General features: G+C 58.3%; 2 protein-coding genes across 2 annotated transcripts; both read right to left on the bottom strand.

The window, feature by feature from the left end:
- Positions 1-1,119: 1,119 nt before the first annotated feature.
- RAB7B (RAB7B, member RAS oncogene family) lies at positions 1,120-4,903 on the bottom strand. The gene is made up of 6 exons (XM_071578612.1): positions 4,795-4,903; positions 3,649-3,710; positions 3,394-3,520; positions 2,898-3,113; positions 2,283-2,408; positions 1,120-1,832 (listed from the first exon to the last, which is right to left on the bottom strand). Exons 1-6 carry the CDS (start codon positions 4,804-4,806, stop codon positions 1,752-1,754), a joined length of 624 nt encoding a protein of 207 aa, XP_071434713.1. The 5' UTR covers positions 4,807-4,903; the 3' UTR covers positions 1,120-1,751.
- A 3,392-nt stretch (positions 4,904-8,295) lies between these two features.
- On the bottom strand, positions 8,296-12,692 carry CTSE (cathepsin E). Its single transcript, XM_071578591.1, has 9 exons — positions 12,625-12,692; positions 11,906-12,062; positions 11,164-11,281; positions 9,943-10,061; positions 9,651-9,850; positions 9,278-9,400; positions 9,047-9,188; positions 8,866-8,964; positions 8,296-8,676 (listed from the first exon to the last, which is right to left on the bottom strand). The coding sequence occupies exons 1-9, from the start codon at positions 12,681-12,683 to the stop codon at positions 8,512-8,514; spliced, it is 1,182 nt and encodes a 393-aa protein (XP_071434692.1). The 5' UTR covers positions 12,684-12,692; the 3' UTR covers positions 8,296-8,511.

Raw genomic sequence — 12,692 nt, 5'->3', positions numbered from 1 at the left:
TCTGTGTGACCTGCTCAGCTCTGGGTGTCCAAATTGCTGCTTGCTGGGGTAAAACAGAGCAGGTTTTTGTTTGCCAGCACTGAGAGCTTCTGGGGAAAGAGTGTGATTAGAAACAACATCACTATTGACAGGAACAGTCCAACAGTGCTCTGAGGCACTGGCAGATGCTCAGCCCGGAGCTGTGCCAGGATGGGGCGTGTGATGCTGGGCATGAGGGGGCTCTGGGCAGACACAGAGTGGGGAAAGGGCCAGCAGAGCTTGGAAATGAAATAGTTAATGCCCCTCTCCTCCCAATATTAAGGGACAAGTCCTGTCCCCGGCCTGGTGCCCAAATAAACAGGTTGAGTGTTGCGTAAGGAGGAGGGTGGGAAGGTCTCTACGTGCCTCTGCAGAGACTGGCAGGCTCATTCCAGCTCTGCAGCCCCCCACACCCCTTGTGCTGAGCCCTCACTCAGGTTTCACCCTCCTGCACACACCTGCCAGCCCCGTGCCCTGCCACTGCCACCCATGGGTGCTGTCCCCAGTGGGTGGGAACAGCCTCAGTGGGGGTTCTGCTCATGGAAGGGTCTGGGTGATGCCAGGGCAGAGCTCCTGAGCCTCTGGGAAGCTCTGTGGGACCACTGTGGACAGCATGGATGGATCTGGAAGAGGGTGGCAGGAGGGCAAGAGGTCCTGAGGTGACCTACCAGGCAGAGTGCCCGGCTTGGGATCTCCCTGAGTTCATCCACCCCAGCAACTGGGATGCTGCAGGCCCAGGAATGCCTTTGCCTGTGGGGCAATGTGGGGAAGGTGGCACAGAGTGGGTGGCCTGGCCAGCTGCAGCCTGTGCCCTGGCAGAGCCTCTTGGAGCAGGGTGGATGCAGGAAGGGAAGCTCAGCTCCCAGCAGGCTCCCTCTGCTGACAGCCATCCATCCCAGCCAGGCCACACACCCACCCTGAGCGATGCCACAGGCACCTCTTCTCTCCCCTGACCCAAGATTTACAGTGGAAAAAAAAAAAAGCCAGTCCCAAAATGCATTTCCCAGACACGAGAGGCTGGCACAGGCTCAGGGAGGACAGTCTGGACCCCCATCCCATCCTCCTGCTGTGTGACCACAGGAGAATTTTGCAACACATAAATAAAAATGAAATATTTAATTTCCTTTTTATATATATATATAAAAAGAATCCCAGAAAAAGTGCTCTTCTGAGGAGCCTCCCTGGTGGGGTGAGAGTGGAAGGTGTTGGATGGAGGATGTGAGTGAGAGCAGAGGAAACTGAGGCACAGAATGGTTGTCTCCACAGTGGCTGCCCCCAGGAGGGTCCCAGCTGCTCTCAGCCCTGTGCCAAGGCCACCAGCCCCACTTGTCCCCCCAGGACAGCCTGTATGCACCATGAGAGCTGTGGGGCCACCAGTCCACTCACTGGGAAGGGACATCACTGAGGCCAAGGTTGTGGTCTCTGGAGAGGCATCAGGAGCACTGGCACCGTCACCACAGGGGCACTGCCCGCTCGGGTGCCTGATGGCAGCAGATGGAGGGGGATGGGATCACTGTGACACAGCAGCAATTTGGGATTTGCTGGTTCAGGAGAACAGTTCCAGAGCGGTGGGATGCCAGTCCTGGGGTGCAGAGCCAGCTGGTCCTGGTGTGTTCAGTGCTGGCCCTCCTGTGCCCTGCTCTGGACAGTCCCTGGGATGGGCACAGGGCACAGACCCCCGGGCAGGGCTCCAGCCCTGGGCATCATGGGGTCCATGGAGGGGGTGCCCAGAGTCAGCAGCAGCTCTTCTTGGGCTTGTCATAGGGAGTGAGTTTGATGGAGTCAGTTAAATAACTCTCAAAAATCCCCTTGTACTGGAAAAAAACGGAGAAGAGAAAGGGTGAGTGACATCAGCTCAGAGCCAACCTGAGCGGACCGAGGGACTGCAGAGCACTGACGTTCAGTCCTGATTTGTGCTTAAAGGCAAAATCCAGGGAAAAGCCACCTCGTGCAGCGTGTGGGGACACGACTGTCCCCATGGGCTGGCCGCTAGAGGACAGTGCTGGCGCGCTGTGGGTATCACACGCCCCGCTCCTGTCACCACGCGCAAAGAGAACCAGCAATTCTTACTCCTTTCTAACCGGTTTAGGATCTACTTTAAGAACTCAAGCCCTCATGCATTTCTCATTCCCAGGGCTCTCCTACTCGTTGCAGGAGGAGCTATTCCACACCAGAGGGTGGGCCGGGAGGGTCCAGCCCCAGCTGAGCCCAGCTCCCACCCGAATTCCTGCCTCCAGCACAGGCTCGGAGCAGGAGCTGCTCACCGTCGTTAGCGCCTGCTTTGCCAGGGTCTCGAAAGCCTCTGCCACGTTGATGTTGTTCTTGGCACTGACTTCAAAATAAGGGATGTCCTTCTCCTTGCACCAGGCTGAGGCAGTTTCCTTGGGCACCTGCGGGAAGGGAGGGTGGAGCCTCAGCACAGGGATGCTGGAGAGCTGGAACAGGGCACCCTCCTCACCCACCCAGGCACTGCTGGGTGAGGGCAGGTGCTGGCACTGCAGGCAGCTGCCTGATATTGTCATTCCTGCTGCCTTCAGTGAGGACAGTCTCTGTCAAAGGGCAGTGAGGGAATGCTGTTTGTCCCCTCCAAGAGGCAAGAGGGAGGTGACAGCTCCTCACCTGGAGCCCTGGTTTTCATTTGAGCATAAGGGCAAAGGCTGATTCTGCAGCTGAAGGATCATAAGCCATTAGGACACTAAGGCATCCCAATAATGGAATAATTTATTTTGGAAAAGACTTTAAGATCATGGAGTCCATTCATTACCCCAGCCCTGCCAAGCCCACCACTCAGCCATGTCCCCAAGTGCCACATCCACACAACTTTTAAACCCCTTCAGGAGTGCTGACTCCACCAGACTCTGTCTCTGCTCCACCCTTACCTGCCGATCACAGAGGTCTATTTTGTTCCCCAGCACGACCATGGGGAAATCCTGCTCCCTTGGAATGACCTTCTCCAGAAAGTCATCTCTCCAGTTGTCCAGGGCCTCAAAGGACTCCCTGTCTGTCACATCAAAGGCCAGCATGCAGCCGTCCGAGCCCTTGTAGAAGGTCGACACCATGGACCGGAATCGCTCCTGTCCCCCTGTGTCCCAGATCTAGGGCAGAGAAGGGCACAGGGACAGACACATGACACCAGCAGGGTGGGTGCTTGCAGTCCTGTGCTCTATTAAGCTCAGGGGAGCAGCTGCAGGGGGTGCTGAGCCTCCAGAACTCCTGTAGGATCCCAATGCCATTCATGGATGCTGAAAATCGGGCTCTGCAAATCCAGCCCAGCACCTCCTGGCACCAGTAGGTGTTTGGGGACAGCAGGACACAATGGGACACACATGCCCATGGGATCAGGGTGGGCACCCTGGGCAGTGCCAGCCCTCTCACCTGCAGCTTCAGGGGAGTGCTGTCCACGGCGAGGACCTTGGTGAGGATGCTGGCGCCCAGCGTGGTGCGGTAATCCTCGTAAAACGTCTTGTGCACGTACTGGTGCAGGAGGGAGGTTTTGCCCACACTGGTAGGAGGAAAAGGGACACTTGTGAGGCTTTGCCACTGCTCAGGAGGGTGGTCACAGCAGGGACAGGGCCTGCACAGCCCAGCCCACACAGTGGGGTTCCCCCACTTGCCAGCACCACTCCTTACCCCAGCGCTCCGATGATGATTATCTTCAGATCCACCTTCTTGCTGGCATCCATGGACAGGCCCTGGGGGACAAGAGGGAGTCACCTGGCTGTGGGGATGGGACTGGCTCCCAGCGAGCCCTGTGGTGCTGGCAGAGGTGTGGGAGCAGCCACTGCTTCCCATGGCCTCTCTGTGCTTCCATCCATCCATCCGTCCCAGGACCACAGACATCACCATGTCTGCACTGTGTCCATGTCATGCCAGCACCATGTCTGTGCTGTGCCAGCAACATGTCTGTGCTGTGCCAGCACCATATCCATGCTGTGCCAGCACCATATCCATGCTGTGCCAGCACCCCACTGCACTTGTGTCCCAGCTCCAGTGGGGACAGAAATTCCCATGACAAGCCCAGCCCACGTCACCACCCACAATGGGCTCCCGAGGTGCTGCTGCACGTCGAGACACGCCAGTTCATCACCATTCAAAGCTGCCAGGAGCAGCTTCCCTGCCTCTCCCACTCCCTCTCCAGCACGATCCCTCTCCCTAAACATGGCACACACCTGGGGGCCTGGGGAAAAGTACATTTATTAAAGAAGACCCCGGCCGGGTGGAATTCCTTGGGTGCCCCAAGCACAGCCCAGGGAGCATCCCAGCCCAGGAGCACCCCAAAAGGCTCCCCTCCGGCTGCATCCCAGCATGGTCTGGTGTCCTGTGCCTGGCCAGGAGCCCTGAGCACCTCCAGCAAACCCCCTCCCCGGCTGGGCCGAGCATCCTCCGGCACATCCAGCAGCCGCATCCTTGTGGCAGCGCCCGGCCCTGCACCGGCCAAGGCACAGATGGAAACACTGGCAGCCTCTTCCCTACATTTTTCCCTGATGCGTCGGCCAGCCCTTCTCCATTCCCCCTTGGAACAGCACCCCTGCCAGGGCGGGTCTCAGCCGGGGGGTCCTGACTCTCCTGCCCCGTCTGCCACTCCCGCCGTGGGCAGCATCCTCGGCACAGGCAGAGCCTCGTGTCTCAGCACGCACAGACTTTCCCGTCCTTTTGCCAGCTTTCTCGGAGGCCAGAGTGTTTTACACTCAAAATGGAGTTTTCCAAACTTTTTCCCTGCCCCGGGGTCTCAGCTGCACCCCGGGGGGCGGCGGGGCGGGCGGGCAGCGCACTCACCTGCCGGGGCATCCGTCGGCCGGGCAGCCGCGGCTCCGGCTCCGCTCCAGCGGCGGCCCGGGCAGGGCACAGGCGGGAGAGGAGGATCCAGGAAAAGAGGCGTCTGCTGGGCCCCGCTCCGTGACATCAGCAGAAAGGGGCCGAGATCCCGCCGGGGCTGGCGGAGGAGCCGCGGGCGGGCGCTGGGCTGGCGGTGGAGTTTCCCTCGGCTCCGGGGTTCTGCCGAGCGCCCCCGGCTTGGGGTCCAGCGGGGAAAGGAGAGCGAGGTTCTCCTCGTCTGCTAGAGTTTGGGATTGACTTTTGGTCTCTCCGCTTGCTCAGAATCCCCCGGTGCCTTTCACCCACCTCCGCGGGACTCCTTATCTGCGTTCCTGCTGGAGGGTTATCGAGGGCTGAGAACAAAAGCCCGGTGGGAACTCGGCAGCATCCCCGGAGTCCGCCGGAGACATCCCGGACTTTGCTCTTATAGTGTCAGGCGGGATTTGGGCGCTGGGGACAGTGGGAGGACAGTGGAAGGTGAGGAGGGAATGGGACCGTTTGTGGGCACTGAGAGCTCTCTGTATCTTCACCTCTTTCTGCAGGCACAAGAGGGGCAGGGTGGGAAGCAGGAGCGTTTCCAGCCCCTTGGAACATCTTGAAGCATCCCTGAAACCTCCAGTCCTCAGGGGTCCCACCCAGCACCCACAGCCAGAGAGATATCCCAGCACCCCAAAAGGAGGGGACTGTGTCACAGTGAGAGCCCCAGTAACCAGGGCTGGTGGCATCTCCTGGAGGAGGATGTGTTCAACCAGCAAGTGGGATTTCAGGATCTCAGCTGCCCCAGTGAAACAACCAAGGAAGCCTCTGGCTGTCTCTCTGAACATCAGGATGGTGCCCACAACTCTTTGGAGTGGGCAAACCTGCTCAGCCATGGCTGCAAAGGCAGAGCTGTGCTTCCCAACATGCAGGGGCAGGTCCTGAGCCTTTGCCAGCACTCTGTAGGGTTCAGGGTTTGCAGTGCCAGTAAGGTGTCCCCCCCATCTGTGAACCCTCCTGGCTCCCTCACCCGGAGCCAGTGGTTGCTGGTGGCCTGAGAGGGACCCAGGCATGGGGTCCCTCCTAGACCACCAGCTTAAGCTTTGCCACTGGCTGCCATCATTTGTGTGGGTTTTCCCCCTACAGACATGGGATCCCAGAGAGGAGTGCTGCACTCAGCAGGACAAACCCTCCTCCTCCTCTTCCCCAAGTGTAATTCTTGGACCTGTCTGGCCAGAAAAATCTGTTTTTCCCCCCAGAGGGCAGGCACTGGGAGGAGCTGGGATGAGGCAGAAGCACCTGAGCCAGTTCTCCCCAGTGGTGGGTAAAAGGCTGATGTTTCCCTGGAGCAGGTTTCTCCTAATCCCTGTTTTCAGCCTGTTTTCCTCGTGCTGCTTCACCTTTGTCCTTGCAGTGAGACTTTACTGTTCAGCCTGCCCCTTGACAACTTCTACCCTCATTCCTCTCTCGTGTCCCTGGTGGGAAAGAGGTTGCTCATCCAGTCAGATGATCAGTCTCTCTGTGCCAATGGAGATGGGGTTTGTGGTTGCATCACCAGAGCTGGTGCCTTCAGCCACTTCTGCTTTTGGGCAGGAGGGCTGTGCCCATTGGGGTGCCCAGCCTGGGCTCAGCGGCAGCTCTGGCTTTTGTTTGATTTCACAAGAAACAGGATTCTCCCAAAGCTCCCACTCTCCTTGTCACCCCTGAGGTGAGATTTGCCCCAGACGAAGGCAGTGGTGGAGAAGAGGTGATGGCCCAGACACGGCTCAGCAGCTCCAGCAACCACAGCTTCAGTCCTGTCCTGATTCCTCCACCACGTCAGCAATTCAGAGGAAAAGGCGTGGGTTTGGTGCCCTGTGACTATGAGGAAGGTCTCACAGCTGGGAGATGATGGAACACGGGCTGGGGACTGCCAGGGCCAGAGGAAAGACAGGGAGAGGAAAGGCTGTTCTCTGTGGTGAGGCTCACAGGGCTGTGAGAGGGAGGGAAAGGGAAGAAAGCAAAGGGCATCCAAGTGACAGAGCTGCTCTCTGCACTGTTTGGCCTCCTTGGGGGAGAGAGGGAAGGAGGTTTCTCCTTATTGGGGTGCTTAGTATTTTCTGGAGCAACATCCCCTCCTCAAACCTGTCAAGAATGCTGTGGGATCCCAAAGGCACATGGCACCAGAGCTGTTCTGGTGAAGTCTGCACTGGGCCACTTCTTGCTGCCAGCTGGTTTTTGGGGACACTGGGTGCTCCCCAACTGGATGTTCCCCCACTGCCCATGGCTGTGGTGGTGGGCTGGTGCCCAACAGCCCCTTGGCACACTAAGAGTTAAGGTGGAAGGGGGAGAGGAGACCTTTGTCCAGCTGCCCCAGCACCTTATCTATGACTACAGCAGAGCTGAGGTGAAGTCAGCACAGGAAACGTTACAGAACCCACGCTGGTCAGTGGCACAATCAGTGTTCCTGAGTAAGGCAGATATCTGCTTTTATTGCAAACCACAAGGCTGAGCCACCAAGTTTCCAACTAGTTCTGAATATTCCAGTGCTCTCAGATCCAGCCCTGAAGGCTGCTCTGCTCTGGGAATGATGGAGCAGCCATGAAGCCTGGGGTGGGACCTGGACAGCCCAACATCCTGGACTCAGCCCTGCAGGGCATTGATTCAATGTCAGGAGGGCAAGTGTAGCAAAGACCTGGACAAAAATAACCCCTTTTCCTGCTTCCCTTTCTCGCTGCCACCCCGTGCGTGCCTGGGGTGTCTCACACATGAGCCACAGCTGCTCGTGCCTTCTCACCCTTCCCTTGCACCATCAGCTGGTCACATGTGCCACAGCAACTCATAGGATGTCAATGACCTGTGGCCCCTCCACAGCCCCCCACAGCCCCCTGGGCCCCCCACCCTCTGAGCCAGCCCAGCCCAGGGCTCAGCAGCTGCTTTGTCCCCTTTCGCCTTGAGGACCCACCAACCGTGTTGTCTTTGTAAGTTCCCCAAGGGAACCAAAGCAAAATTCACTGGAAATCACCGGTTGTTCTGGGAGTTTTATGGCACAGAAAGAGCCCCAGGGTCTTTCCAAATCCTTGTTACCTTAATGTTCCCCAGCACCAGCTCAGCTGGCTGAAGGGATGTGTACCCAGTGCTGCCTCAGTCCCTGCCCACAGCTGTGGCCTCAGGCCCACGGGATGCTCGGGAATGCCCATGGCCACCTCTACCTGGGCAAACATCCTTTTCTTTCTGCCCTTGTGGAAATCCCAGCTAAGGAACACAGGGTTGACCTTTTGGTTCCTGCACTGCCAAGGCTCCCTCCAGAGCAGGGAAGCTCCAGCCACACTGGACATGCAGCACTGGCAGTGCCATGGATCACTGAGGGAGGAGGGAAGGATCTGAAGGAGGATTCAACACCCCAGTGCAACCCAGCTGAGACACACAGGGTCACTGCTGGGCTCCTGATGGCACAAACGTGGCAGGTTTTGGTTTATTAAAGCTTTTATTGGCTCATGTTTAAAAAATACAGAATGTGCAGAGCAGATCACAGAGCTGCTCAAGAAGTTTTCAAATTCATTATGAAACACAATCCTGGCATGGACTGACCTTCTGCTGGGCTCTTCAGCTGCAGTCCCAGGTGTCTTCATCCCCTTGGGGACCCTGACTCCGTGGTGACATCCTTTGCCCTGACAAGGGCAGCATCCTGGTGGCTCTCCTGGCCCACAAGATGCCACAGCCTTAAGGGACAGCAGGGGCCAACCCCACCCTGTTGTTCCCACGGTCAAAGACGGAGTAGAACTGACGGATAAAAACATCTCCCAAAATCCAGAGAGGTCCTGCTGGAGGGGGAATGTCATTGCCCTGGAAGCCACTGAGGCAGAAGGTCATGCCATCGCTTTGCTCCTGGGGGAGGAGAAGGACAAAGCTGGACATGAGCCCCAGAGCCTCATGCACATGGAACACACAGGAATGGACAGCACGAAGCAGTGGGGATTGTCACCCACTGGGACGCCAGGGATGGCTCTGGGCCATCTTTGTCACTGGAGCTGCTGGGAACTGGGGTTGGTGGTGCCAGGGCAGCCACAGCCATACCATGAGGGTGTAGGCCTGGGCATTGAGCGTGTAGGGCAGCCCGTTGATGGTGAAGGTCACGTCAGGCATCACACTGAGGTTGCTGCACTCCACGGCGTACTGCAACACAGCCAGGAGCTCACTCTGGGCAGAGGGGGGGTCCCAAGGCTTTGCCCCCTCCTCTCCCCACCCTGGCTCTCACCTCTCCATCCACAGACACAGCACCAATGTAGTTTTGCAGGTTTTTGACATCCTTGGTGGGACCTGTGAGGAGCGATGTCCCGGTGTCCAAAATGGCCTGGCAGCCATTGGCACAGAAAGTCACTCTGCCACCCACCTGGACGCTGGAAGAGATGAGAGAGAAGGGCCAGGAGGGATTTGTCCTGCTCCTCCAAACCATCCCAGCCTCCCCTCCCTGCCCAGCACCACTCACTTGTCCAGCTGGATCTGCCAGTACCCTTGCTGGGTCACTGGCACCCAGTTCAGGGTCCCTGTGAAGCGGGAGGTGTCAAAGCCCCCAAAGAGCAGCTCTCCTCCCAGGGAGGATTCGGGGTTCCTGGAGAGGGGAGAAGGAGCCATGAGGCACTTTTTCCCTTTTACTTTGCAAATAACAACTTAAATGGGTGCATTTACACCTACTTGCTTCCTGCAAATGCTATTTCTGTGAGATTAGAGGTCTGGGATGCTCAGCCTGGTACCAAACCCCCTTCACTGTCTCAGCACAATATCTGTATTTTAGCAGCCCCTTCTGTTCCCTAAAGCAAGGGCAGACTAAGCAATGTCCCAGAGCAAAGATATGTCCATACTGGCTCATGTAGACAGAGAACAGGGGCAGCTCCACCAGGTTCTGGGCCATCATGTTGTCGAAGACAGGGGTGACCCCGTCCACGGCCAGCGAGGGGTATGCCAGCCCCAGGATGCCGTCGAACGCCGCGTCCAGGAAGGTTTTGCCCGGCTCGCTGATGCTCTCTGCAAACTGCTGGTTGTTCACGGTGATCCCCTCAACCTGTGGGGAGGAGGGGGCTCCATGGGGATGCTGAGCCCATGGGAGAGTCCCTGGGACACTGTCCAGAGCAGGAGAACCCAAAGGGAACTCACGACTACTTGGTCGGATCCGATGAGCCCTGTCAGACTGCCGGTGCCATACTGGATGGAGAAGGGCGTCCCTACCACCTGGTAGGTGCTGGACTGTGTTGGCTGGAACTTGGCATGCCCAGCTGGGGAAGGAGATGGGATCTGTGAGCAGAAATGCCTTTTTTTTTTTTTTCTGCCAGAAGCCCCCACCACAGCCAGTGGAGCCACGTGATGATGCAGCGTGGTGTCACCCAAACTCCGGGTCACAGGCGCAGTGCCGAGGGACACGCTGGAGTTGGGAGGAGGGAAAAACCTTATTGCATTTCAATCTGAGTGAAAGATGCACAGGTTGTTAGAGGAGTGGGATCAGCTGTGTGCAGTCCCAAAGATGAGCATTGCTATTCCTGGTTTGCAGCAGGAGCAGCCCCGTGGGCACTGCAGTGTTCAGTTATATTCCCCAGTCACCCCTGGGCTCCGGGGCAGCCCTGGGGCTGCTGGAGATGCTACATGTCCTACAGCAGCAGGAGTGGCTCATTGCTGGGGCTGCTGGAGATGCTACATGTCCTACAGCAGCAGGAGTGCCTCATTGCTGGGGCTGCTGGAGATGCTACATGTTCTACAGCAGCAGGAGTGGCTCATTGCTGGGGCTGCTGGAGATGCTGCATGTCCTACAGCAGCAGGAGTGGCTCATTGCTGGGGCTGCTGGAGATGCTGCATGTCCTACAGCAGCAGGAGTGCCTCATTGCTGGGGCTGCTGGAGATGCTGCATGTCCTACAGCAGCAGGAGTGGCTCATTGCTGGGGCTGCTGGAGATGCTGCATGTCCTACAGCAGCAGGAGTGGCTCATTGCTGGTCAGCCTGAACAAGGCTGGTGCTCCTCACCCACTGAGCCCCCGGGCAGCCAGCCCAGAGCTGTGCCCGCCTGTTTCTGCCACCCTGCCCCTCGCTGACAAGCCACATTCTGTGCAATCATCTTGGCCTGTTTGTTTAAAGGTTCCCACAAGAATGGCACAAAGAACAGGGCTGGTATCACCCGTGGGCGCCGGGTCCTGGTGGTGTGATTGCCACCCTCGCCTGGGCAAACACACCCACTGGGGCTCCCCCCACCCCTTCCCCCGGAATTCTGTTGTCTGTGTGTGCCTTGCAGGGCTCAGCTGGGTGGAGAGGGCTCAGCTGGGTGGGGGAGGGACCCCAGAGCTCGGGGCTGGGTGTGCTGGTGGCCCTGTCAGGTGTGGCCACACTCACCACAGGCTTTGCTGACACAGTAGACAGACGGGACCCAGAGGTTGGAGGAGCCTGTGTCGAACACCACAGTGAAGTTCTGGCGGGGAGTCCCGATGGAGATCTGCCCAAAATACTCCATCTGGCAAGGAGTGAAGCAGAGACCAACATGAGCTGTTGGCACACTGAGAATCTCTGGCAAAGGGGAGCCTGTGCTGGGGCATCTGCAGGGCATGGATGGGGTTCCATCACAGTCACATCGTGCCAAGTGAAATGAAGGAGATATTTAAGGAACAACAAGGGAAGCTGAGAACAAGAGGCAGGATGGTGGGTGCAGGCACCATCCTCTTCCTGGGAAGGCTGGGCCCCGAGGAGATCCTCATCACTGGGTGCAGACAGTGGGAAGGACTATGGGAATGGGACGTTCACATTGTTGTGGAATGGGAAGTCCCTCCACCTCTGGGTCCTTTGTGGTGGGACTTGCCCTGATGAGAGTGTAACATGTTAACTTTGGAGGAAATGTGCCTGTGGGGGGAGTGCAGCAGGGAGGCAGAGGACTGGCAGTGCCTGCCATGAATGCCCTCCCTTGTCCTCATCACGACATTCCTGGGAACAAAGGGCCAGGCAGGCACGGGCAGGCAGCGAGTCCTGGCACGCCGGGCACTGCTGCAGGCACGGGATTTCTGGGAAGCGCTGGGGACAGCCCAGGTTAACTAACGGGTCTGGGGGGCTCTGTACCCACAGCCCTCTGTGCTGCTCCCCTTACATCCAGGTAGCTGATGAGGGGCTCGCTGGTCTCCAGGAAGGCTGTGCAGTCCTCGCTGTCCTGCACCGTGTCCAGCCCGTGGGCCCTCCAGAAGTGGGAGAGCTGCCCACGGTCCCGCAGCAGCTTCCGCAGGGAGCGGCGCCGCGTCAGGGGCACCCTGTGGGAGAAGGGTCCGGGTCAGGCCCACGGGGCTGGGGGTGCTGCCATCCTGCAGTCCCTGTGCCCAGCCAGGGGGTCCCAGCACAGCCAGGATGCTCATCCAGAGCCTGTTTCCCCACATTCCCCACCGCAACAGCCAAGGCACAGTGAAACAGGGCAGGACTGGGTCTGTTTTAGGAGGCAGCAAACCAAGGGCAAAGCTGGCGGGAGAGGATGCACGTCCTGGCAGTGACAGCACAGGCAGGAGCTCAGTGTGACTGATGGAAAGGGCCTTCAGGCTTGGAGAGGTGAGAGGTGCCAAGGGAAATTCATGCCAGCCTTTTCTGCCCTGTCTGCTTGCACAGACCCCGTTTGCAGACCACACCACATCCCACTGCTCCTGACGGGGTCTGCCCAGAGGGATGGAGCCCATGGAGTGATGGAGAAACCAGAACCCACAGCGTGGTGCCAACACAAGGTGTCTGTGCCCAGGGAGCCCCATCACAACACTAGCAGCACCCAAACAGCGAAGCCCCTCCAAGAGCCTGAGGAATTGGGGTGCACCTTGGGGACCCCCTTACCTTTTCAAGCTGCTGACCAGGGGGAGGCAGAGCATGGCGAGGAGGAGGAGGCGCTTCATGTCGGCGGC

Source organism: Pithys albifrons, chromosome 28, assembly GCF_047495875.1.
Source record: "Pithys albifrons albifrons isolate INPA30051 chromosome 28, PitAlb_v1, whole genome shotgun sequence".
Lineage (NCBI taxonomy): Eukaryota > Metazoa > Chordata > Aves > Passeriformes > Thamnophilidae > Pithys > Pithys albifrons.
Note: the sequence above shows the minus strand (reverse complement) of the source record. Positions and strands in the feature narration are given on the sequence as shown.